This window comes from Phasianus colchicus, chromosome 1 (assembly GCF_987193195.1).
Source record: "Phasianus colchicus chromosome 1, bPhaCol1.hap1.1, whole genome shotgun sequence".
NCBI classification, from domain to species: Eukaryota; Metazoa; Chordata; class Aves; order Galliformes; family Phasianidae; genus Phasianus; species Phasianus colchicus.
In genome coordinates this window covers 3,323,989-3,351,626 of record NC_143436.1, presented here as the reverse complement: position 1 = coordinate 3,351,626, position 27,638 = coordinate 3,323,989, and the positions used below count along the sequence as shown (strand labels likewise).

The 27,638-nt window shown below is 43.1% G+C and overlaps 1 protein-coding gene across 4 annotated transcripts in view; it reads right to left on the bottom strand.

Annotated features, from left to right (window-relative positions):
- The window catches only part of PLXNA4 (plexin A4), a 445,185-nt gene that overhangs the window by 373,848 nt on the left and 43,699 nt on the right, over nt 1–27,638 (bottom strand). For 3 of the 4 annotated variants that reach the window (XM_090134077.1, XM_090134080.1, XM_090134085.1), the window contains 2 exons: nt 26,160–26,342; nt 23,600–23,701 (listed from right to left, as the gene is read on the bottom strand). In XM_090134077.1, coding sequence (XP_089990203.1) covers nt 23,600–23,701; nt 26,160–26,342 — 285 coding nt within the window. The remainder of the gene's footprint in view (nt 1–23,599; nt 23,702–26,159; nt 26,343–27,638) is intronic. The other variant, XM_090134078.1, reaches the window with a different exon arrangement.

The window sequence follows — 27,638 nt, the reverse complement described above, 5'->3', positions numbered from 1 at the left end:
TTTATCTACATCTGTGCCACGACCTTTCCAGCTTGGAAAATTAGCACTTATTAGAGATAGCTAAAATAAAATAAGATGAAAGAAAATAAAGTTGTCACAGCATAATTAAACTCTAATTATTATTAAATTCAGAGCTAAGAGAGATTCCATCTGTGTAAAAGCCTTTCTTTAAATACACAAACATATATAAAAATAAACAGACAGATCTCTTCCTCCCTAGGTGTAATTATGGAGCTCCATCATTTATTCGCATAGCCACGCTGTATGTATATTCCACAATGCAGCTACAGTAGGCAGCATACGCATAAGAAGAAAGTTATAAACTATATTTAAAACATGATCATTACTCAGAGTATTTGACAACTCAAATATCAAGAGATGCATTTGCACTGAAATTATTTTTTGTTTGCTAATCACTCAAATGCAAGTTTCCTATGAGCTTCCCCTCCTCGACAGCAAGGTCCCAGAACCAGACCTAGTCATCTAAAAAGGCCAAGAAACATTTCCTGCCTGCCAATTAAATGCGAAGAAGAACTGGCTGTGCTCAAAATAATAAACAACACCAGTGCAAATTCCTCTGAGCAGCAACTGCATGCTGAACTGCTGAGTCAGCTCCTCCGGAATGCAGAGCAAAATGTAAAGCAGCCATCAGAAATGCACTGAGGAAAGAAAAAAAGAATAAAAATGGGGATAAAAACAACCACCCTCATCTTCAGAACAAAATCAGAGTAGGAGCACGTTTTCCACAGTCTCTGCTAACAAACCCTTCCATCACATTTGTCTGCTTTGTGAATGTGAGTGAGGTGAGCATATGTCTGTATTAAATATTTTTGGCAGAGGCAGTTCTAGGCAAGATGTGCCCAATACCTTTTTTTTTTGCTACTGTTTATGGAGTGGCCGGAGGAGAGGCAGGTTCAAGTGCTGCTTCCCAGCACTGAGAGGTGAGCACTGATTGTTACACATCACTCCAAGGCTGGAGGCACATCCCACTGCACCAACAGCTTTGAGGCTACCATTGCAAGTCCTGTCTCACATAGCACTGCTTTTGAACATCCTCTTAATAATGTGCAAAATGCAGTTTTCGGTGCTCCAGGTTGCACCAGCTTTGCACATAGAGATGTGACATGGCCCTTGCAGAGCAGTAAAGTAATTTTGACCCAGCTTCTACAATATGTGTGTCAAACCCTTTTCCTAGGCCACACTGAGCAAAGAGGAATTGTCTTGGGCCACATATAAAATGTTATATAGTTAATGCATGTTACAGAAAGTTTTGTTACTTATATATATTTTTATTAAAACAAAAAAAGAGAGTGACAAAACATAAAATGAGTGGGATACGTGACCTGACCTTGCTGTTGTGAAACTAACACATCAGTCTGGTTTGATGGAAGTAGCTGCAATTCTCAGTGAGCTCTCAAGGTGTTCATCAGATTTCTATAGAAATTTTACTCTTCCTGTACTTCATCCTTGAATAGAGTTGTTCACAAAGGTAGATATTGCCAAAAAGTGATTGTGATTGTGAAGTGAAGGGTATTTTCCTCTGGTAAGAGAGGTCTTATAAAAGACTGATATAGAGATATAATCAAATTTTTGAGCTGAATATCTGAATGCAACTCCATAAGTTCCATTTGAAAATCTGCAGGTACAGTATTTATATCTACTGAAAATAGAGTCATAGATATACCAAAAAATTGATGTTTTTTTTTTTTTTTGGCAATCTGGAAATCTTAAATTCCTTTATCACAACAGAAAGCACAGCTTTCTGTGTATTTTTCACTGTTTGCAGGACTGTGTTTCGCCAGTGTATCAAAATGCATAAAATTATTTGCCATCACTTGAGTTAGCACAGCACTGCACCTTCCCCATATCCTGGTTTAATCCCAGTCATCAATGTGTGGCTGTTGCTGAGTGAGCATCCAAGGCCAGACCACTCAGAGTCACTGCCACGATGGTGCAGGGCACAGGGCGGTCCCAGTGTTGGCCATCTGAGGCTGCAGGCAGCTCACAGGTTGGATATGCCTGGTCCAGCATGTCATCCATATGCTCCTGTGAGGACACAGGTTGCTGGAGGAGGCATGTTTCTGCATCTGCCTTTGCTCAGTTTGGGGATTTTGGTGTCTGTGGTTTAGCATTCTCAGTCCTTCCCATCACCAACTGTAGCCCATTGGAACCACTAGTTTGTCTGTCTCACCAGCATCAAGAAACTTTGGGTCTGAACAACCAGAAAAAGTGAATTAAGGTGATGATGCCTTCAAAGCTTTCAAACAGATTCCAACAGAGTAGTGCCAGCAGTGTCAGAAGCCTGGATTTAACCAAAATGTCTCTTCCACTTCTATAGTGCTGTGTAGCATGGCAGAGTTCTGCTCTCTGGCCCTTCAACAAATTCGAATGTAACACATGGATGAGAGAGAGGTCATAAAGCTCATTCTTATGGAGCAATGTTTTGGAGAGGACATTGATGTACCTTCTTCCCTGCCCTGCTTTAAAGTGACACCAAGGAAAGAAATCAGGTGCTACTTCAGCAGCGCTGGAAATGAAGAAAGTGAGTTTTGGGTTTAATAGAATCATTAAGGTTGGAAAAGACCTCCAAGATCATCAAGTTCAACCATCAGTGCATCTCTATTAAACCATTTTTCATTAGAAAACAGCATCTGTGCAGAAATAACTGCAAAGGGAAGACTGGCAAATGACCATCCACAGTGGCATGAGTGAAATCCCAGTGATAACAGACTCTGAAAGCCATACAGGAAGAATAGCATGAGGGGAGTCAGGAGGAGCAAACAGCTGCAGAGAAGATGACACAGGTCCCACCAACCACACCAGTGGCCGAATGTGGGGAAAAGTGTGGCTGCCCATCAACACAAAGATCACAGAATCACAGAATCACAGAATCGTAGGGGTTGGAAGGGACCTCCAGAGATCATCGAGTCCAATCCCCCTGCCAAAGCAGGCTCCCTACACCAGGTCGCACAGGTAGGCGTCCAGGCGGGTCAAAAAGGCTTGGTCTTCAAAAAGCAAAAAGCAAAAAGCACACAAAGAGAAAGAGAGCACAGATGTTCTTAGAAAAAGAAAAGTGGTTCCTTCTTTCAGTAATTATTTCACAATGATGGTTCTAGGAAGAGCACAAAGCATATTTGCAGCTTATCCTTCAAGATTTTTCATTTCCTAGTAAAACCTCTACTTGTAAGACACAGAAATAGTCACGGGGCCATGCAGGCTGGGCTGTTCAGGCAGTGAATTGAGATGACTACACCATCCATTGTGGCTTTTCAAGCTCTCTCCTATAACCTGGAACCTTGAGCAGTGAGAGGCTAAGATGGCAGAAGCATTCAGGAGACACCAAAGTGAATCGTGAACAATCCAGTTTGTGGATACTGTGGTTGAGGTAACAGGTACTGAAGATGTTGGGCTGTCAAGACAGTCCACCAAAACACTCATAGGAGTTGCTAGAGGGACTGTAAGCCACTCATCTTAAGCCAGCCATGACTCTTGAAACACCAGGACAGGTGGACCCATATGAAAAATCAACATTTCAACCAATGCTGCAAGTAAAGAGGGTACAAAACACCACTACACACACAGTCTGATCACCAAGCCTGCTTTCTCTGCCTGTACATGCTCTGAGCACCGGAAGGAGCTTTTCTCCTAACTTATTAATGATGTTCTGGAGGTCTCACCAAGTTCACCCCAACCCAGCTCATGCAAAAAACAAAAGCTTGGAGCATCACAACGGGCATTTCACCAGCGTAGCAGAGGGAAGAGAGAGTTCTCAGTAGTTACACTGCTCTTGCAGAGAGTGATACTGTTCCAGGAGCTGCAAGATGCAGTGAGAGAAGGGGATGAACTCAGGCCAGCTTGCATCTGCCACTTCTGGGAAGTCAAGGACCTCCCACCAGGATGCAAAGCCTCTGCAGGGAGCTGTTTCTAACTGATACTCAATAAGCACAGAAAGGGATGGTGTAGTCAAGCTGCAAAGCTTCTACTTCTATTACCCCTTCACATTTCTCCTTATGTGCATTCAGACTACAAAGAAAAAATTCTTAGCAGTCTTCCATGCAAAAAGCACTCAGCTAGTTTCTATATATAATAGAAAAGAATAGATACACAGTTTTTACATACAAGAAAAGTGAGATATATGATTTTTATGCAGTAAAGAAGAGTGGGTATATAGCTTTTCTATGCCAAAAAAGAATAGAAAAAAAAGTAGATATATAATCTTACATACTAGAATAGAACACTAATCTGACCTCTAGTTACTGCCAATGCATATGATCAGAGCATCTTCCAGATGAGTTGATAAGGGAATAAGGGACTGTCAGAGAAACATGAGGCAGCATAGAGGCACACCAAGGGGAGTGTTATGGTCACCTGTGCTGTTCTCACAGCTCTGGGACGCAAGAAAACTGGCATTCAGGCTGGAAAGAAAAAAGTCAATGGGATTCATATGTTGGAGATTTGCTAATTTCCTACTTTTTCACTTGTCAACAACCCTGGGAGATATCCTGTCATGTCAGCACCATGAGGAGGAGATGTAACAAATGTGATACTGCCAGATGTGGCTGATAAGGGGGAAGACATGAGATAAAGTTGCCTGTGCACAGCAGTCCACTACCATCACCAAGGGGAATCCTGTTTCCATGTAGTTGAAATCCTCTCCTCCTAACTTTCAGGGATGCTTAGCACTTATTTGCAGCACCCTAAACAGATCTGCTAAACCCTCAAGAGGGCAACAATCCAAGATGTGGCCAGATATGATGCATACTGCTAATACTGTGAACAATAAAGTGTCTTGGCTTAAGGTAGATGCAAAGGAAAACAACATTTCCCAGGGGGATATCACCTTTACTCCTTACAGGAAGTTCCCTACAGAGAACACTTCAGGCCCTGGCTACAGGTCAGTCCTACCAGACTGTGACCTGAGGTGAGGATAGCAACAAGCACTGCACCAGGACAGCAACAGTTCAGGGTCACCACCATATTCCAATCTGAAATACAGCCCTGCTGCACCCTTTGATTCAGGAACTGGGAATGGAGCAGGTGATGGTAACCCAACACTCGGTTGCCTGGCAGTGGTCGAGCTGTTATAAATAACATCATCAGTGACTGTCACATAAAGCTGATGGAACAAACACATACATTGGTTTGGAAGGATGGAGATATGAACAAACGTGGTTCAGTGCAAATTAAGTCCACAGTGAGTCCAGATCTCGTGGGATCGGTTCTAGAACTCAGGCAGGCTGTTAAGAATTATAATCTATGAATTTCATTTCTACAAGGAACGTGCCATGATCCTAATCTGGGTCTACAATACTTTTAACTCTTTTACATCTGCAGAAGGGAAGGTTGGAGATTCGTGATCCTTGAGGTCCCTTCCAACCCAGGCCATTCTGTGATTCTGTGAAGGGAAAACTGAAGCATTGTTTCAGCAAAGAACTGAGGGATCGAACAAGAAAAGTATCCTCTAAAGGTATTTGTGTTAGTATGGCACCACAAAAAGTACTGTGTGTTTATGTATGAATACACACAGTCACCTGCCTATGGTAGTGGTTGGCAAATAACAACAAGCCTGAAAATCAAAGAAGGAAGGGTTTGAGTTCTGCATCACCTGATTTCTCCCGCTAATCCAGTTCTATCCATGATGTGCCAGCAGGTTCAGCACAGCTGCCATTTAAAATAAGTCTCCTCGAACTATTTAAAAATACCCCATGCTCATGCCAACAATAACTCTGTACCGTACCACAATAGTCCTGCATTTATAGCCATGCTTTCTTTGTGCTGCCCTGCCTCATACTACCCCCAGCAGCACAGCTAAGAAATCTCATCTCCATGAAGAGAGATTTTATTATTTTAACAAGCTGTGGCAAAAGCCAGACAACTTCCCCATTTTTACTCAGGAGTGAATTTCAGCCACACAACCACATGCCACATCAGCACAAGCAATACAGAATTTTAGCCCTTATCTTCACTAGAGATGACAGGGTAAAGTCTCCTGAGAGTTAACACAAAGCTGCAACCACTTCCATTTGAGCAGTAATTGAAAATCAATATGATTGGTAGTTGGAATGCTTTTGCACTTAAAACAGAGGTCTAGAAGTCAGAAGCAGAAGTGATTTCTTCTCCCTAATCTGAAAGAATCATGTTATATCATAGAATCGCAGTATGGCCTAGGTAGGAAGGGGTCTTAAAGATCATCGGGCTCCAACCCCCCAGCCACAGGCAGGATTGCCAACCACTCAATCAAGCCATTTAAATTCTCTGGGCCTACATTCTACTACCAACAAAATGAAGACAACCTGCCATTGAGCTGTTATTCACTAGAGCTTAAAAAATGCTGAGGAATGTAGGAGTGAAGTACACGTTCATGGGGAGCGAGTTATTACCAATACATTAAAATAGGAAGCAATGAGGGATGCAGAAACTTATTTCTTTGTTTTCAAGGAGCATCAAGAAAGGCTCAGCATCAACAATCCTTGTTCCACTTGACTCATCCAAACTGTCCAAACCCAAATTTTCAGCTCTTCCACATACTAGTACAGAACTTCTGATGTTCAAGTTTTAGGCCATTACTCCTTGTCCTATCACTACACACCACTGAGAAGAACCCGGGCTCATTCATTTGCCTTCTACCTCCCCTTAGATATTTATAAACATTTATCTGATCCCCTCTCAGCCTTCTTTTCTCCAGGCTGAATACACACAGGTTTCCTCAAATGAGAGATGCTCCAGGCCCTCAATCATATTTGTGGCATAATGGACATTGCTGCATCACCTGACCTCTGTCCTGTGCCCTAGGAATGGCACTTTCACATCACATAGTTCACAGGCGGGCTCTCTCTGGGAGATAAATTTTACTAAAGGGGTGAAAGACTGTATTGAAGGAGAGGAAGGAGGAAAGTGGAATTACTGATGCAAACACACCTGAGTCACAGCATTCAGATGCTGACTTTGGTCAGAGCAACAGAGATGGACTTGCTGGTGGACTTCCAAAGATGGAGCTGACAGTCCCACTGCCTGTGATTGTTCCTCATCTTTGCTTGGTGTGAGTCCCCACCCCAAAAAAGCAAGAGGCCTCTGTCTGTTTCAAGACTACACATGCTAAAAGAAGACCAAATACAGTCCTAGAAAGACTCTGCTACAGAGGAACACAGAAACATACCACCAGTTTCATTCCCTCCTCCCTTCCCAGCAGGAAATGCTGCATGCTGCTCCACAGCCACCCATCTTCTAGAAGAGGCTTTAAGCAAACTGGTGTACCACTGTGAGCAGAGCTGCACCAAATTGTGACTTATTTCAGCATGACACATTGTTCCTCTGTCACAGGAACTGGTGTACATGTATTTTAATAATATCAGTGAACACCAGGGAGAACATCTTATATCTTTATTACAGTCCAAGCAGCACAGTTGCTAAGTTGCTATAGAAGTCAAGGTTAGTGCTTTGTACAATAACATCTGAGCTAGCTCACACTTGGCCTTCATCTCCAGCTGCCAAGCAGCTCCAAAGCAGCTGCCTAGTTCCTGTTGGATCCAATCTTCTGCAAATGTGGGGTGGTGACACAAACCTTGTGTTCCCAAGGACAAGCAGCCTCAGTGGAAAGTCTCATTTCACCAAGCCCTGTTCAGAGCACAGCTTGGAGATGTCATTAAGAATCCAATCAATGTGACGTCATGGATGTAATTGAATTATGTGTATGCTTGGCGGTCCCTTTCCACTTGCTACCTTCATTGGCTAATGAAGAATTATGATGGATCATACACAGGGATATGTGAAACATGCATGAATAACCCAAGCATGCATTTTTAATGACGCAATCCCGATAACTTCCCCCTCCTAACGAAATCAAAATGAATTAAACACAAGTAGCTGTCAGTGGCTTTAAAAAAAAAAATTTCATCATTTAAATGGCAACATGAAATGTTCACTTGAACTGCAGTGTGACTAGGACCGTTTGTCGTAATGATACCAATTAATATATCTATTCATTTAAAGTTTCCAGTACAAAAAAAAAAAAAAACTTGGGTGATATTGTGGTATGGAAGAAAGGTGGCAATAATGGATTGCAGGAAGTCAATAGGACTCCTCGAGTGAATGGATAGACTGCAGAGTTATCTCTTGAGATGCCACCCTAGACATGTTAACTTGGACATCCTCCCTCCATGGTTTAGCTACACAAGCTTTTCTTTGGGACAAGGAGTACCAGAATTCCTGAGGTCAGTTCTACACTTGCATTCTCTGATTTGACTGATCACAAGTAAGGGGAACTATCTGTAGAGGTTGTCTTGCATCTTAGAATTACACTTTGCATTGCTGCTGACCTCATACAGATACAGTGCAAGAGCTACTTTGGACAGATGAGTGATATGGCTCAGTTCTGAGTGCCCTCATCTATCAGTACCATCTCAATACTCTTCCTTATCTTTTTTTTTTTTTTTACATCCTATACCATCACTATATGAATTACCTATGGTGAGGATTATAAGCTGAACTACCCATGCTAAAACTATTCAATTTCGAAGTATCTAAAAAAACAGGAGGCAGTCTTGCAAATAAATATATAAATAAGCAGTAGGTCTCTGGGGACTTCTGAAGAATTCAAGTCATAAAGAAATAAAAAAAGAGAAAGTTCCTGTTTTGCAAATCATGAGTTTCTACCACATTCAATGAAAAACAGCCATTTTTGTCTCACTGAGGATTAGTATCAAGCACAGTGTCACAGACCTTGTTCCTAATTGCAGACAGGCTGGACACAGTGGCAAAGGAGAGAGCCACTAGAGATACCAATATATATCACATAATAAGCTCATTAGCTCTAACACCAGCCCCTGTGTTCCACAAAAACTGTCCCAGGGCCCTTCTCAAGATTTTTGCTGAGTATGCTTAAGCAACAAGTCTCTTGGAAAGCTCGTAAGAGAGGAAGTCAATATGCTTCATAACATCCAAGCAAAGGGTCATCCCTCACAATTAATAGCAAGGGAGTTAAATAAATAAATGAGAGCTTGTTTATCTTCTCCAAGTGGGTGGCTAGCATGCCTTACTTGCTGCTGCAAGAATGTGGCACATCAAGCACTAACAGCAGATTGTGAAGAAGAGGGGATCTACACATGACCAGGGGTAAAGAACAATACAGGGTCAGGAAAAACCCTTCTTTCCCAAGTGTGGCAGGATGATTTGTTAAAGGGAATAATCCCATTGTCATCCCAAGGACCTCAAAGTAATCCCCTCTTCTGTGCCACAAACCTCGTATCCTGTGCAACTCATTGCCATCACTTGACTGCAAGTCACATTCAGGCTTTGTGCTGCAGTGCCTCATCTTGAGTCACATACTGCTGCACGTGTCTGCACTGGCAGGGCACTTCATCACACTCCCCTTAAGCATTTGAGTTACTCACATAGGAAATAGATGGTCAGTTATCTCCAGGGAACAATATAAGCAATGCTTTGAACTCCTCTATCTATATAAGCCTGGGCAACCTGTCTAGGAAGTGATCCAAACCACTTTCTTAAATATCTCTTTTCCAGGTAAATCCACTTCAAGCATTCAAGTACGTAGCTTGAATGGCTTTGCCCTCTCTGCAACTCTGGGATAATATCACTTCCATACCTGTCAGGAGAATAAGTATGTTATTGATTTGACCTACTAGGCAGCCAAAACCTACAGCAGGAAAATCTGAGCAGCCTCATTCAGTAGCATCCACAACATGAAACAGAGATGACCACAATCTTGGTTGGAGTGCCAAGATTTCGCCATCTTTTAAAGCCAGCAAGACTTCTAAGACTTAACAAAACTGAAATCCAACATTTCTGACTCAAAGCCCAGGCCTCAAAGCCACCATTCTCTTCTCACAACGGATGGTATATTTCTAGGAAGATGGAATTGCTCTTCCCTGAAGGGCTCACTACTGACCAGAGTTGTGAACTGTTCTTTGCAAACAAATCACTCCCCCATATGCGTGCCTCCATCCCTTAGAAGTGTATTACAGACTTCCACTGAAAGAGTTCAAGCTAAGGGGATAATTTTTCCTTTCTCTATTTGCTTTGCTCAGACTTCAGCATTGTATGTAAATGTTAAATCACAGCATAATTTAGAGATGGGTTTGTTTACTTTAAAGAGAGTCAATTCATCTTCTGTTACAGAAAAACAGAAAAAGAGGGGGAAAATAAAGATGCTTCAGCTTTGGTAAATTTCAAAAGCAAAATCACTTAATAAAAAGCTGCTCAGAAACTGCACATCGCTGGGAGATGTTTAAAATGCAAGCAGAGGGTTTTTTAACTGTTCCCGAGAAACACTCCTGTCGAATAGAACGAGGGCCAGGAGGTTAAAACACAGCCATCATAACCTTTATTGCTTCATTTTTGTGAAGCCATTAACCACAGGAGGACCACAGATGTGCCACAGCTCCAGCAGCTGGAGTGAAATTCAATACCCACATCAGAACCTAATTTATGGTCAACCTGTTGGGAGGGGGCAGGGAGGCCAAGGCTCGGCATTCCTGTTTTCCACACAGCGGGGAAATCACAGATGCATGCGAGTCTATGAAAAGCTGCGTGTTGAAAGAGCTCAGCCAAACCCCTTGCACAAAGAGGGAAGATTAAGACTTGGATATAAGGAAGAAATTTTTCTTACAATAAGGATGATGAGCCGCTAGAACAGGTTGCCCAGAGAGGTGGTGGATGTCTCATCCCTGGAAACACTCAAGGTCAGGCTGGATGGGGCTCAGAGCAATCTGCTCTAGCTGTAGGTGTTCCTGTTGAATGCAGGGGAGTTGGAACAGATGACCTTTAAGGGTCCCTTTCAAACTCAAATGATCACATGGAAGCAGCCAGCACTTGCACTGGTTGTGAAGTTTTACAGGTGGAAATTTTGCATGTGAAAGCAGTTGAACCCCAACAACGCAGAATCACAGAAGGACTTGGGTCTGAAGGGACTCTGAAAGACCATTGAGCTCCAACCCCCCTTCTGTGGTGGGGCTCCAAACATCCAGGTTGGAACTGATGGTTCAGTTGCCCATGAAGCCTTGAGATGAAATCAAAGTGCCAAGGTGCGGGATGCGCTCATTGCAAGTGACAGTCCATTCCCTGAAGAACTCACAGGCTACACAGGGAAGAGTGTAGGAGGCATGCAGAGAGTGAAGTGTTTTGCCTGAGGTCATGCAGCAATCAGCAACAGAGCCAGGAATAGATCAAGGGTTTCTTGCTCTGCCATTATGTCATATTAAGTCTTTCCTGACTACCCTTTGTGCCCTCCTCCATATTGTCCCCAATTTGAGCTGCCCTTTCTGATCAACCACCTGTTCTCAGATTCCTCTAAGGAAGCCACTCCTTTCTACGTTTTCCCTCCTGCTCCAGTTACTAGTTCTGTTCTGACTACAAGTTCCTAGATATAAAGACCTCCTGCAACTGCGAATCATCCACCTTTTGAAAATATCTTGATTACATCTTTGCATACTTAAATAGCTCCTTTCTTCTTTAATCTGTCCCATGCTACTAACTTGATTCTCCATGTCACCTGGAAGCACGATGAGCACTCAAGAATTTACTCAAGAATTGTGCCCTGTCACCCTGAGTGCTGCCTGCACAGTGATATGATGATACGACACAAAGCCCTGCCTACATGCAATGGCAGAATCCTCCAGGATAACACCAGAGCCAGCCCCAGGATCACTGCGGCTGTCAGATGTGCGATCCCAATGACAGACCAGGCTGCTCATCCACTCATAACTCTGCAGTTGCTGGCAGAGCCCCCGGTCACTGCAGATGCCATAAATCCTGCAGGCTCCCTTTCCCTTTTCAATGAACCTTGAGGGGTTTTGTTGCTGTTAGTTAGGCATGGGGGAGCACTGCTTGTTTGTTTTCCTAAGCTTTTAGTATTTTCAGGGGTAAAAAGCACGAAAGACTCAATCTTTCAGGGGTACACACATGCCAGGTTTGTTCTTGGCTCCAAACCACAGGAGTTGACATGGCAGCACGGTGTCCACACTCAATCCATCTTCCATATGCTCTCTGCAACCTTCACTTGCATGGCCCACTGCCCAGCCAGGTAAGTAGACATGAGTTTTGTAGAAGAGGCTGGATAATTCACTTGCATTAAAGTGAAGAAGATACAGGATGCTGTAAAGAACCAAAAGAAATGCCCCATCCCCAGAGTTGATCACAGCCAGGATGTGACTCTGGGCAGGCTGATTTGGTCTTTGATTTAGAGGCTGGCAACCAGTCCATGTCAGGAAGGTTGGAACTAGATGAACTCTGAGGTCCCTTCCAACCCAAGCCATTCTATGATTCTAAGATAAGATCAGTCATATCCTATAAAAAGTGGAGGTTTTTTGCTTCCTGGACAGAAAAGACAGTAGATATCTCCATCCACAGGAGGTACTGCCAACATTTAGATTTCTTGCATTTCAGTCTGATGCTCAGATCAAACCACAGATGGACATCCAAGATGAACAAGGCCGAAGAGCCATCCAGGAGTAATGAAACTGTGGAGGCTTGAACAAAGCTGCTTTTGGGAAAGGAACGAATGGAGTGGAGGAAGGAAACACAAAATATTCTAGAAGACAAAGTCAAAGGAATCACACAAAGCAGCTATTGGAGGAAAGGGACCAGATGTCAAGAAAGCTCAGGAAGTGAGGTCAAATGCCCTCCAAGAGGCAGGAAACGTGAAGAAAATCCAGGAACGTGCACTGAGTAGTTTACTGAACAGGTACTGGGCAAGTCTTGAGGACTCCTCATCCCCATTTCAAAGTGGGTTTGAGGAACTTAGTCCTTTCCCAAACCACTTCTTTCCATTTCTCTCTCCACAGGACAAAAAGGAAGATCAGACACACAAGTCCACAGTTACCTAGACAGCTGGTGGCACATCGAGCATCACCAAGAGACTCCAAGTCCTACAGCAACACAAACCTTGTCACAAGTGGTGGGACTGAGCTAAAATCCTGGAAGTGAACTTTCTTGAATTTGCAGCCCCATCCTACTCAATTGATAAATATAATAATCATTATTGTTATACTCTGGGGTCTGTTGTGATAAGACATGGGGAAGTGGTCTCAAACTTCGGGGAGATTTAGACTCGATATAAGGAAAAAGTATTTTTATGACAAAAATGGTGGATTCCCCATCCCTGGAGATATTCAACATCAGGCTGGATGGGGAGCTGAGCAATCTGATCTAGCTGTAGGTACCCCATTCACTGCAGAGGAGTCAAAGTAGATGATCTTTAAGGGTCCCTTCCAACTCAAACAATTTTGTGATAATAATATAAAATAATAGTAATACCAACAATAATAATGATGCATGGGTAGGTTTGGAAACAGGGTGACAACACCAATCTGTGCATCCTGGAGGAGAAAACTACAAGGAAGCTGTAGTGTGTTTCTGTCAGGAGGGAAAAAGCAGACAAATAACGGCTGAGCTCTTCCCAAGCAATTAAAGAGCAGTTAATGAAATCACCTGCCACAGACAGAATCGACAAAACATAGAAAATAAGTCACATCAGAGTCTGCCAGAGCATCTCTGGCACTGACCAGGGGCCTGATGGCTGGTGTATATTTAGTGCCAATGATATCATCTTTCCTAGTGGGGCTTGCTTTCCGCAGTGAGGAGAAGGGCAGCACTTCTATTGCAATGTCAATGCGAGCTTTAAAGAGGAAAGCGCCTGAGATTTCCTTAACAGGGAAGAAAGCAGCACAGTGGTAGCCTGGGCTAGATCACAGAGTAGGAGACAAGCAGAGCATGATCAAGGTGAAAATCCAGAGGGAAAAAAAATAATAACATCCATGCTGGTATCTTTAGAACTGGTGGATGATACTGTAATAATTTTGTGGTTATTTGGGCTTTGTTGACTTGCTTCATCATACATTGGGACTGCTCGTAGCTTTGCAGGAAGGATACAGCTCAGATTCCGCCCTAACATTGGCCAGATTCAAGCTAAATATTAATCTCTGATAGCACTGTAAGGCATATAACACCTTGGTGAATGGTCCTGCATCTGCATAAACAAGCATTATGCCAACAATCTGTTAAAAGTAGAGCATCAGAATACTAATTGTGATAGGTTTTCTCATCTCTTGTCGTCCCCCCCCCATCGAACACTTCAAGTCACTGTCAGTGCCCAAAATTCAAAGATGCAGAAGTCAGACTCACCTAAAAACACAAGACTGGCTTAAAATCATCAATTAGCAATTAACTCCCAGTTTTAGCTTGTTATTATAATTACTAACAATTAGTGTCAGGAGGCATTTGGGGTGTTTGACATTTGGATGTTAAATTTTCCTGCTTTCCCCCAGCCCAAGCAGCCCCCTCCCCTTAAAATAAAGATTTCTCAGTCACGCAGCTCAAAGCTGAAGTAACACTAAAGCTCTAAATGAACAGATGTAATTCACCAGGGTAGCCCTGTGCTACTCCACCATTCTAAAAATCTTTTCTTTTCCCACTATATTATGATAATTTATTTCACTACGGGGGCTCCCAGATGAGTTCAATTCTCCAGTTTCCAAGCAGGCAGAAATGCTAACCTGGCAGAAGAAGTTTAACTAAGAGCTTAAATGCAGCAGTCTCATAAGATCCTGCAGTTCTCCATAGTTTGCATGCTAAGATAGACGTGCAAAAAAAAGATACAAATTTGGAATTTCTTCCTTTCCATGAATAGTAAGTTAGCTAAAAATTCCCAATATAGGTGGGATTTGGGGAATTCATTTACATCGTCACAAGGGGGAGAAGGGGTTTGAAAGCATCAGAAGATTTTGACTTTCCCATCTTACGGCAGAAATATCTGTAAAACAAGAGCTAATTAAACAGGAAAAAGAAGAAAAGGGGAGGTCAAATAACCATAAATAGTTGTTTTGTAGTCCATAAAAGCTTTTAGAGTTCTGCAGATTTGTTTGTTTTGTGGAAAAAAGAGGAGTGAAATAGTGTAAGATTTGATTTGGTGCTGGTGTGAGTTTGTTGGTTTAGAAGTTTTCCCCCTCCCCCTGTTTTCCTCAGTTCTGTAAGGAAACAATAAAATGAATTATCCTCATTGTAAGAGAGAGAGAGAGATGCTCAAGCCTAATGTGATGCCAAGGCCCTATCTCTTACCAGCACAGAGATGCTGTCTAAAGGGCAGGGAAAATGCATTAGCATGCATGACATCTCCTTATCGCTCAGGTTAGCTCTATCATCAATATGTTCCCTTAGACCCCAAGGAGATAAATCGATTGCATATGAAATCCAAGAGAAGCCAACAGAAACTTGTAAGCAGTGGGGAAAAAGATCAAAGTGCCCATAGTGTGTGAAACCACATCCATCCCAGCAGATATCACAAGCAATAAACTCCCCCTGATAACCCAGCCTTAATCAACCATATGACAAATGAGGCAAACACAGGGAGATTTGCACTGCTCCAGTCGCTGTGTTTAATTAGATTTCATTGGAACGATTCTGAAAAATTAATATGATGAGGTCTCCACCACTTTCAGTGATAACCTTTTGCCCGACATCGCTGAAATACATTGCCAGATCAGCTCAGAAAGTTACATGAAGTCAAAGGGAAAGATGATTCCAGTCTACAGCCATGAGCATCAGAGCAGGGTGAGACACCAGCATGACTGGAGTAGAAATAGTGGTTTGCATTTCCAGGATGCCTTAAACACAACAGTGCTGGGGTCCTATGCCAACATAGCACGTCAGATCGAAAAGCAAGAACCCACAGAGCTTCTGAAACCCTCTGAAGTCCCGTAGGAGTTCATGTTTTGTTACCAAAAGTGTCCCAGCCCTGTGAATCATCAGCAGAGCATGCCTGGCATTAAGGATTGAAACCAGAGCTGAAACCCACAGATCAGTAGTTCCCAACTTTCCTCTCAACTCTGCTTCTCTTGGCACTTCCAGGGTTCCAGCTCATCTCCCATTGGAGCCTGTGAGTGTACGACTCATTTCCAACCTAATTCCATGCTCACCACACCAAGGAGGATCCCAGTTTGGAGGTGATGGTGCATGCTTGACACAATGCTGCTGATACATAAGAACAGCTTTTATCAGGAGTTATACTCTGTGAGATGTGTCCCAAAGATGGGATCTCTCCATTAACACAGTTCTGCTGTTTAGTCAAGTACAAATACCAACACAGCCTGCACATCTATTTCCTTTCAAAGTCTCACATTGAAATCCTCATCCAACTCAATCCCTTTTAATTTAAGAAACAAATGATCTTCCTAGGGGTCAAAGCTGGTGTAACACTGGCCAGTACACAGAAATCCAAGTGATGACAGAGGCAGGTTCATGAAAAAGGCATTAACCTAGAGTTAACACTATCAGAATATAGTGAAATCTGCAGTGTTAACTGCTGCTGTCACAGCTACAGCAAGATGTTTTCTTTTCACCCTGGACGTAGCATCCCAGAGGGACTTTGCTAGAGCCACAGCTTTGATTAATAGTCATGGTCTAGTCTTCAACCCATACTTCTACCCCTCACCCAGCAGTGAGCTTTTTTAATTTCAGGAAGGGCCAGGGACCTGCAGCTCTTCCGTATGGTTTCATTTAGGAGAGGTGAAAGGCTACTGACAGGGTTTTAGCAGAAAAAAAATAAAAATGACAAGTGCCAGACCAAGCAGGAACAGATCCCCAAATGCTGCATAGTAACACACATCTTCACTCCCACAGATGTCATTGTAGACCCCAATGGGTCTACAAAATCCAGCACAATTCTCTCATGCTCCTCTCCAGGCTTCATACACATAGGTCCTAAAATCAGCAAAGTTTCATTGTTTTCAAGCCAGGCTGCCACCAAGAAAAAATGACAGATGATGCAGTGTAACAAGCCAAAGCCACTGAACCAAACTGAAGGAAGCACTAGGGGGAAGAGACCAAGTTGTAAAGGAACAGGGAGATTTTATCTCCATTTTCCTCCTCACTGACTTCACAAACACCATGAGACTGGCTACAATTTTGTAGAGACTTTTCTTTAACTATATTTGACAGTGTCCCTTTGGAAGAAGGATGCTAACAGTCTACACAAGTAACCACACATCAAGGTAGAGCAAGACTGAGTTAGGCAGAAGTGTTCACTAGTAGTGGACATACATACAGCACAAAGCTCCTTAATGGGGGTGTACAAACACCACAATGATGCTGACAGGCTCCCATGCACTGGAGAGCCTAGATGTATGCAGGGGAGAGGCTCTTCAAATCAGCTCAAGCTGAAAGTCATTCATTCAAACAAAGGAAGACACACTCCTTTTTGCCTTTTAATTAAGAACTGGCTCATAAATCAAACCTCGTTCCTACTCTCAAGGTGTCAGCTGAGCAAAAAGCTCTTTTCAAATAGCCAAGGGCTACCTTATGCAAGTCATGGTACCTTCTGTAGCTCCACTAATATGGCTAGTTATACTACCTTTATTTGCTGTTATAAATGCAACCTGACTTTACTAGAAGTCAATCCAAGCATTTACTGGATTTTGGAAACTATAAGAGGATAATTGGCACTGGAACTTGTTGCCCAGACAAGTTGTGGATGTTCCATCCCCATAACTGGTTCAATGTTAAACTGAACTTGGCTTTTGGCAAACTGATCCAGAGGGAAGTGTCCCTGCCCACAGAAGGAGTTTGCAACTGGGTGATCTTTAAGGTTTCTTCCAACCCAACCATTCTATGATTCCACGAATTTCTTTGACCACAGGGACCACATGATGCGTAAGCAGAGCAAGTAGGAATCTATTCCCTGTTCACCCTCAGAAATGGCCTGCTATGGGTCAGAGACTGAGCAGAGACCTCTCCAGTTTCAGCATCACCAGTAGAAAGGAGAGTTACTATTAAACTAAGCATCTCCTTAAGTTTCCTTGAGGGCATCCACAACTTATTTTAAAGAAAAGGATTCTTTGAGGTGGCCTGGAGAAAACTGCATAAAGCAAATTGTTTTCACAGAGAACAAAGCCCCAAAACAACATCCTTTACGTGTACACACACATTATATATTTATATGCAGCTTCAAATACACAAGATTTCAGGGAAAAAGCATGGATCTCCATCAGTGACTATTCTGTTCCTAGTCACTCTGACCCTGCTGCTGTCTGCACAGCAGTTGGTAGATGAGCTAACTGTACAGCAGACCAGTGCAACAGAGTCCAGCTTAAATTCTCAACAAAGGCCTGGACAACATAAAAAGTGAAGAGTGAAAATAAACTTCTTTCATGCAATACATACCTCACAGACACAACAGGATTCTGTTACGAGCAAGCAGGCAAATTGGTTTGGAGTGCACAGGGAACTGAACCTGTACCTTTCTGTCACACTTAGCATCTTCACCAGCACTCAGTTCCCATGCTCTGCACCTTTTCTGCCTCCTTCCTAAGGATGGGAGCTGTCCAGTTTTGATATCTACATCAATACCTGTCCAGAGATGAACCTGAGATCTTCATGCATTGGGGTTGCAACTCTACAATCCATTTGAATTGGAGGGGACCCTGAAAGGTCATCCAAGTCCAACTCCCCTGCACTGAACAGGGACATTTACAGCTCAGTCAGGTTCCTGAGAGCCTGGTTCAGCCTGACCTTGAATAAGATGCCCTCCAACCCAAATCATCCTATGATTCTTCGTGGCCAAAGAAACAAGATGAAGACAAGACAGACTATAGAGGTGATTCTGGGCACAGATCTAGCTGCAGGATGGTGAGGGGGGATAGAGTGAAGGACTATGAAAGGAAGAGATGGATGCACAGTGCCTTATCAGGGACTTGCTGTTCTTTCAACTGGCTCCCTGATAACATATGGAGCTTAATCAAATATGCAAATGATGTCCTATCTTGAGACAAGAAAAATAGAGAAATAAACCCAGACACCGTGCATTAAAACAAGCCAATGAAATGAGGAAGCGGGTAAAAGGTTTCCTCTTTTTGATAAAATTATTTCAAAAGATTAAATTAAAGCAAAACTAATTAGGAGAATCGCACTTAAGCCGACTTCCCATAAGAAGGGTCAGCAGGCAAGAGGCATTCAAAGGCAGATGCAAGAGGCACTTCAAGGGCTCCCTGAGAAGTCATTATCCCAGTGAAAAGGGAAAGGGACAGAAAGAGGAAGAAGGAATGACAAGAGCCATTTTGGCTGAGCATCCATCCAGGCATTAGATGCAGTGAATAGGAGCTAACTGCCTCTCTTTGTCACCCTGGAGAGCACAAGTGACAGGTGAGGATCAAAGCTGGTCACCTGATGTCCCTTCCAGAGGGCTTCCCAGGGAACAGAGGGATGAAGTCAAACAGAAGCACATAAAACTAAGGGCAGAGGGATGTATACATATATATATATATATATATATTTTTTTTTTTTCCCCTTGTATGGTTTCCATGAACAACACAGCTACATCAGGTGTGGCAGCCTGAACACTCCACACATCCTGCACAAAGCCTGCAACACTGCACTGAAAATCATCTGCTGTGATGAGGCAGGTGACAACAGTGTCACTGCAAGCTATCCCCCGAGGAGGCTGCAGGGACCCTGGATTTCAACAAGGTACCTGGCAGCAGGACCTGCAGTTGTTATCTGTCCCTTTGTGTCTGCTTTTGTCACAAACATTCCCCTTTCTGCACATCCTCAGCCCACAGTGGGGGAATCCAGCTCTGCTGCTTTGGGACTAGAAATCTGTCACATTCAAGCTGCAGTCTCTTTGAGGAAGGCCTTGAAGAGCTGACAGTACAGCCTGCTGCCTTCCCTGCTGCAATGGGTCTGCTGGAGTCCACTGCAGTCGGGAATAAAAACATTCAGAGCAGCACCAGCAAAACAGAACACATGGCAGCAGCCAGCGAGCACCTCTGGGCTTTGAAGAGCAGAATGCATCTGGAGGGATGAGATTCACACGATCCCATCTCTGACAAGGCACTGTTAAACCAAAACCTCAAAAACATATGTATGCAAGGCACCCAGCAAAAGCACAGCTCAGCCAAACCCTGCACACCAGCATAAAGATTGCTGAATAGTCAGAAAGCAGCGAGAGGTACTTGAGGGAAAGACAGGGAGAATTAATTGCTCTCTGCCAAAAACTATGCTCTAACTCTTGTTAGAAACAGCCACCTCCCTAGCAGACTAAAGGGAGTGTTCCTGCTGCAGTTAAACACTGGAAAGAGCAGTAAGCTCACTGCAGCATAATGCCCTGAAGAGCTGTAGCTAGAAGTCTCAAGGCAACGGACATGAAGGGTGTGAGAGGTCAAGCAACCATTTGCAGTGATAAAGTAATCAGCAAGTGTTTAAAGCAAATGTTCAGCAGCAGAGCCCAGATACAGGTCCTGCAGTGTGGTTTAGGGCCTGGAGTTTTGCAGCAGAGGATGAATCACAGGGTGATCGAGGCTAGAAGGGACTCTGAGATTTCTAATCCAGCTGTCCTTTGATCTCAGGAAGTTCCTGTCGACCCATTTCCCCAGCCAGCCTAGGTCCTTCAGGATGCCAGCTCTACCATTCAGTCTGATTTTTCTAGATGGTTGCAGCTCTGGGAAGGATATATGCACTGAGAAACTTGCTTCCCATCCACTTTTTACAAGTGGACCTGGAGTTGAAGTGTAGAACAGAACAATGCTCCCCACCAAGGCTTCAGAGGAGACAGGAAAGAGATTACATAGCACAGCAGCCTACAGCCAGCATTTATAAGTTCTATGACTTTGATTTAACCTGTAGAAAGAGTACTAAGCACCCAGCACCTTTAGGCTGGATATCAGGCAAAAGTACTTTACACAGAGGGTGGTAAGGCACTGGCATAGGCTGCCCAGAGAAGCTGTGGATGCCCCATCCCTAGAGGTGCTCAAGGTCAAGTTGGATGGGGCCCTAAGCAGCCTGAGCTGATGGCTGGCAATCCTGTCTGTAGCAGAGGGTTGGACCTGGATGGGCTTTAAGGTCCCTTCCAACCCATGTCATTCTATGATTCTATGATTTATGTCATGCCAGATTCCAGTATCACAGCTAATGGCTTTTACATGGCACAGTATGAGCAGCTGTTACTGGTCCATGCTCACATAGGTTTCCATCTCTCTCATGGCACCCAACATGAGCACCAAGGGTAGATCACACCAAGGCTAGCAAAACACAGCTTTCTTGCTGTCACATCCAGAAAACCAAATACTCTTCAGGCATCTAAGCTGGCAATGACCTCTCAAAAAGCAACTGTACATCAATTCAGGACAGAGAAAGCTGCAGCCTTCATAGACGTCAAATACAGATGGGAAACTGTATCATTCCATCACAAGCGAGTGAAGCACTTGGACTCCTGCTGATTTAGGAAGCTGTGAGGAGAGGCCAGGGTGAGCAAGTCCCTCTTGCAGAAACCAGCTTCTCAGCAGGAGCTGGAGCCTCTACAGCATGTTTTCAGAGCAGTCAAGTCCACTTGCCAAACAGTTAGGAAAAAAAAAAAAATTATAATTTTTTTTAAAAAAATCTGACTCCTTCAAAGCAGCAGAGGGAAAGAGAAGGAAGCAGTTTCCCTACTGACATTTGCAGAGCACTGTCAGCAGCAGAATATCCTCCAGGGAACATCAAAACAGAACAGTTTCTTGTCTTGCGCATATTCAGAACCCCTTTATACTTGGAGAAACAGAGAGGATCTGGCTTTTTCTGCAGTTATCAGAATCCACGGAACTGTGCTCAACAAACCCAAGGCTCACTCCCATTAGATCCAGCTTTTGGATGGGAAGTAATGCATCAGAGGAGAAAGAGGAGCAATTTTTCCCTTCACCATGTGGATACATTGCAATATCACTAACCTGGCCAGAGCTCTTCCACCTGTTGGGCTCTGCTCATCTATTATACCATCTTACCTTGCTCAACAGTGTTTTGCATAAAAAGCTCAATTTCTTCACTGTGTTGCCCACTAATAGCACTTAATATCCATCCAGTTTTGTGGAAAGATCTGTTTGATCAAGAGCCATCCCACTAGGATGAACTCTGCTCTGAGAGGGATTTATTCCAACCTGTGATGGGACAAGGATTTGCTACAAGAGGGAACTCACAGCAATCAACTATGATAATGAAGCGGCACGTTCAAGTGTCCTTCAGGGCTACCCTCCTGAAGCATGGACCAAGGTGCTTCATCTTCCAGCCACATGCTGACTCCTTCTGAAGCTCTCGAGGCAAATAGGCTGTAAACAAAGCTTCAGCACACAACTGGAAGAGCTGTCAGCCAAAGCTACATGACCAGAAGCCAACAAAAGCTAAAACATGCAGTACGTTCCATCCCAACTATTCATCGGAGAAAGCCAATCTTCCCCAGTGCGACTGTTAGATGGGCCCAAAATTAGAACTGCCAATTTGAGCTCTCAAATTGAAAAGTCTCCCTGTGGTGTTTTGCTTTGGATCCAAAGAAAGCAAGGTCTCAAGGGTTCAGGGTAATCCAAAGGGTGGTTCATAAAACTGGCCGATGATGAGAGTTTTCTACTAAATTGAAGTGATACCTGATGGGAAGTGCTAGACCCATTTCAGAGCTGTCTAATCTTGAATGAAAACCTTTACCCTAAATGTAAAGCCTCTTCAAAGACCTCAAACTGATGAGATTTCATGTAAAATGAAACATTGGCCATAGAGTGAAAGAACTGACACTTCAGTTCAATTTCTTTCTTTGCAAGGAATTTAGCATAGGGAAGGCTTTGAATGAAATATTTTTATGGAATAAAAGAATATTTCTCACAAAGCGGTTTCAAACAAATGTAAATTATAACTACTTCGTTTTAGAAGAGACATTTCAGAATGGACAAAGCTTTGTTTTGAACAGAGGTGCAGCTCCTGGAGCTGTTCCCAAGCTGATATTTTTAAATGTTAAGTTGTTCTTTAAAGCTGTACATGCACACAGAATAATTGCAAGTAAGTTGCTTTTCTTGTTTGTTTGTTTGTTTGTTTCCCTGAGTGGAAACTATCTGCACAAAAGCAATATCCATACATTACACACCTAGGGAAGATATACAACAAATACTGAATGCTGTCACATTCTCTTAGCCATAACATGTATTCATAACATAATTTGGCCAGGGCTTCCAAGATACAAATATTTCTCATAAGTACCACCACAGGATCTTCATTGCCCACAGGTGGTCAGGAGTTTTTCATTTCATCTGAAATACCTGCTTTAGCTGTGTGATAGAATCCTCATGCTTTATACACGAATCCCTTGCAAGCTGCAGAGCATTAATTTCCTCCAACACTTCTTTAAGCAAATAATGCATTTCCTTCCATTTTGTAGAACAGAAAAGCATATATAGAAGAAGAATAGAAGCTCCTGTTAGATTAAAAAGCTGAGCATGGCTGTCTCACAACCCACTCATCCCTGAGCTGCCTTCTCCATTCCAAAGTTGACACCAACACCCATCAAACCCTTAATCTACAGACTGCGGTTTCTGCCACAAGATACAGACAGGGGGGAGATTTTTCCTTTTCAGAGCCTAGCATTTTTATCCTATTTATATCACTGTTCTGCAAGGCCACGCTGTGCTGTGGACAAGCTGGCAGAATTGGAGGGCATATTTCTACAGTGTATTATTCAGAGCCTTCCTGTTGGTCTGCACACGTAGCTGTGTGCATGAGCAAGGGCTGCAAGAACTATTTTGCCTGGGGCAGTGGAACAGCTAGGGCCAGCCTTGTCATTCTCTCTCAATCACTCTTTTCTTACCCAATCTCTATGTTGCTTTTTCCTTTTCTTTCTCTCTTTGTTGTCTTGGTTACGTGGGCAGATTCCTGATGTGCTGCTAGTTTTCATTTTAATGATACTTTCCTGTAAAGCACGATATTTTACTTCAAGTTTTGTGTGCCACTGGATACATTCCTTTGACATGTGACATTTGTATATCAACAGATATTGCTTTATGACTATGGTACCTCCACAGATTTCATTCTTCAAAATCTGATACACAGTCTGTATTTTTTTATATAAAAACACAGGGAAGATGACTGAAACTGCAAGAAAATAAGGGAAGTTTCTCCAAAACTATCTTCTAATTATTTCTAGTGAATCTTTCAGCAACAACTGAGCAGATCCTGCTGCTTTGAAGATAATATAACAACTCATCTTTTCGTGCTATCCAGAAATGCTTCACTGTGGCTTGATCAAGCAGCTGCACTGCACCATAAAAACAGCAGTACATGCCACGTGTGGTAGGGGCCCATCAGGAAAAAGTGAGTCCTTGGGCTTTGTCTGCTGGTACAGAGTTTCATCTAATCTTATATAGCTGATTCCAATTTACCCATATGCAATTTTTTTAAACATAAATCAAACTTCATCCCAACACAATGGATTTTGCAGGAGTTGCAATTACCAGTGTGGTATTTCCCTTTGCTTCCAATTCCAAAGCACCTGACTGGTGAGCCGAGATGGAAAACCAAGCCTTGAAAGGCCATGAAGCTTTGGCAGGGACTAGGTGAAAATCCTCAGTGCCAAACTGGCCTTGTGTGGCCCATGGAGGGCGAAAGCAGGCTGATGTCCTGAGCTCAGACACCCTTGGGAGCCCTGGAGGAAAGTAAATGAATGCAGAAGTCATAGCAAGGATGGGACCAAACCTTTAGGAAATGCGTATTTCCAGGATCAGTTCATCCAAAACAACCACGTGAGTCTGGGGAAGCCTCATTTTGCGCTGATGATCAGCTCTGCGTGTTGCTTTTCTGATAGATAATTATTCATCCCACGAAGCCCTTATTCACAGCTCCAGCCCTGCTCTGACACACAGACCCAGTGCTCTAACTACCGCAGGCAGAACATTCATCACGTTTGGAAAAAGAGAATAAAACACAGCTTTCTCAAGTTACATCAGTTAGTTCAGCACCCCTCTTCTCATTCTTTACCCTATAAGGATGTCTCTGCTCTCTACCACACTCAGTAAAAAAATAAATAAAAAGCTTTCTCACTCCTATTTCCCCCCTTTTCAAAAGGAACGAGAGCTTGGATTCTGCATTGTGACCTGCAAAGGCAAAGACAGAGCTATGTCTGATTTTGCATCTCCCAGAGCCAAAATTAAAACCAAAAGCTCACGAAAGCAGAGAAGCAATAGGCATTCTTAACTGTTTAGGTCTTTTGGATATTTACTGTTCAGATCTCAGCTACACATTTTCTTCCCCCAGTGAGAACGGCTGGAGAACTAAACATTTTATTATGATATCACAGATGACAAGGAAGCAAAACCTAATTAGTCAGGGGAGGAGATTATTTTTACTACAACTGTTTAAAAAACAATTTGGCTCCTTTTCCACGTGCTAGAGCAGACCATTAAAACAACCACACTCTGTACAAAAGCACCAGCAGCTTTTCCTCTGTTGAAGTGGTCTGGAGACATCTGTCAGTGGGCAGGATCCTATTTCATATACCTCCTACCACATGGGTGTAATGCCACCTGAGTTTAAAACCTTGATGTTCTTCTTAAAGGAAGCAGTAGCAAAAGGAACAAAATCAGAGATCTCAGACTCCCTCTTACGCATTCATGAACAGATGAATCCCTTTCTCCTCTCTGCTCTGCCTATCATATATACAAGCCATAGTAGGAGACTTTTTAATAGCACATTCATCTCCTCAGCTTGGCGTTATTTGCAAAAAGGAATTCAAAGAGGATTCAACATCCAATCTAAGCCTTGGGGCTCCTCCAACATCCTATAACAGCTTCTCATCCATCTCCTCACAAATCATATTTTGCAACATTCCCAGCTCAAGCATTTAAATGTCGCCAAACAGGGAGGAGTTGAAATGGATGTGATGCCCATCATTAGCATAAGGCCATTTCTAATACCTCTTGCTGACTTAAGAAGAGCACCTACTAAAAGCACTACAAAGCTTCCAACTCTCAGGCTCTGTATTACTGCCGTACATGATGAACTACAGCAGCTGTTACACTACAGAGCTACAGCCGTGCAACAGGCTTTCATATTTTTTGAGAACACAGAGTGAGGAACATAAGCTCAAATTCAATAAAGAGTGTATTTATTTATGTGGCGTCAACCGTGGTTGCTCCATAAACATAACGCTCATTATCATTCAGACACAGCTGTCTATTGATGAAAACACTTTTCCTTCAGAACAAGCACCCAGCCCTTGGGGATGAAACACAATTTTTTGCCAACTGAAACATGTGCTATCCTCAAAGTAGGTGATGCACCTCACAATAAGGTCTGCCCTCACATTCCGTTCAACACCGCCAATCTCCATAAATATGTGAAAATCTCAGTTAGAAGACAACATTAGGTCTTACCTTCTTGAGCTTTCCACTCTTGGTTCCCACAAAAGCTAGGGAGTGGTTCTTGTAGACATAAGCAATCACAGATGTCATTCTGTCTCCATCTTCAGTGTAAATGGGGAGCCCTCGCACCATAGATGATACTCCCAAGGGGGCATTCATATCCAGGCCACAGAAGTTGTCATCAATTGTTAACAGCTATAAAACAATAAGAAAGAAAGTATGAAAAAGTGAAGCCAACAATTCTTAATCCATCTTGGAAGCATTCATTCAGTCAGGGACACCATTATGCAGGCTGACAAATCAATGACAAAGGCAGCACAGGAGGAATACAAAGGTGGAAAAAAATTGTCCAAAGTCTCATGATGAGTTACAGACAGAAAGAGCTCTGGAAACTTGTTTCTCTTGAATGACAGCCCAGCAGGATATATTATTTTAAGCCTTTTTCCTACTGCTTTACCAGTCAAGACCTAGCAATCAAAGAGAAAGTCTGCAGAGTGTCTTAAATGTTTCTAATTCTGCCAGAAATAAAGTATGCGTGTCATTGCTAAGGGATCCAGAATACAAAACACTGAGATAAGTCCATACTAGCAAATAGTCCATGGCCTGTCCTCTGGCCCTTACACTCACTACTGTGGTTCATATCTATAAAACCTAAATTGTATCTCCCATCCAGACTCCAAAAGCTGCAGCACCATCCACGATACATCTTGGAAGCAGCACTAATGTACATCCTGGTCAGCAATAGGGACCATGGTAAGGATTATACACTATAGCAAGTGCCTGCACACCCGTTCCATTCCTGGAGCTAGTTCACTCATGCAATTCTGGGTCTTTCTCTCACACCGTTTGGCCTCGGCACCTTTCTTCCAATGGGTCCTTATTTCCTTCCTGTGAAATGGAGATTATTCACCTCCACCCAGCTCACAGGGGCACTATAACTTATTGAAGTCATTGGAGAAGGGGAAGGTTTCACAGCTTTACTGGTGCTTTATTGTGCTTGCTGGGGAAACCCACAGACTCACAAAGACCAGAGAAAATGCCTGACTGTTGCTGCTGCTGCCTAAGCCCTGACATCTATTGCATTAGAACTCAACAGGCTCTCAGACAGATGCTCCACTGGGATCAAACAAGATTTGAGTTGAAAGGGACACTTACAGATCATCTAGCCCAGCTCCCCTGCAATAATGAGGGACTCTTACAGCTCCATCAGGGTGCTCAGAGCCTTGTCCAACTTGATCCTGAGTGTCCCCATGGATATGATCCTTGGGTATGAATGCTCATAACATCTAGTTATCTGCAAAGGTGCTTCCTTCAGCTTCAGAGTGTTACAGAAGCACAACAGTGAAATCACAAGAACAACTCTTCTATCTCACTGCACAATTTGGAAAGTGAGGTTAATACAGGTTCCCAGTGTGAAGATCCCACAGAGTAAACAAAATGAAGATGAAACTCCAAATATCACAGCACACAATGCCAAAAAAATTAAACTTC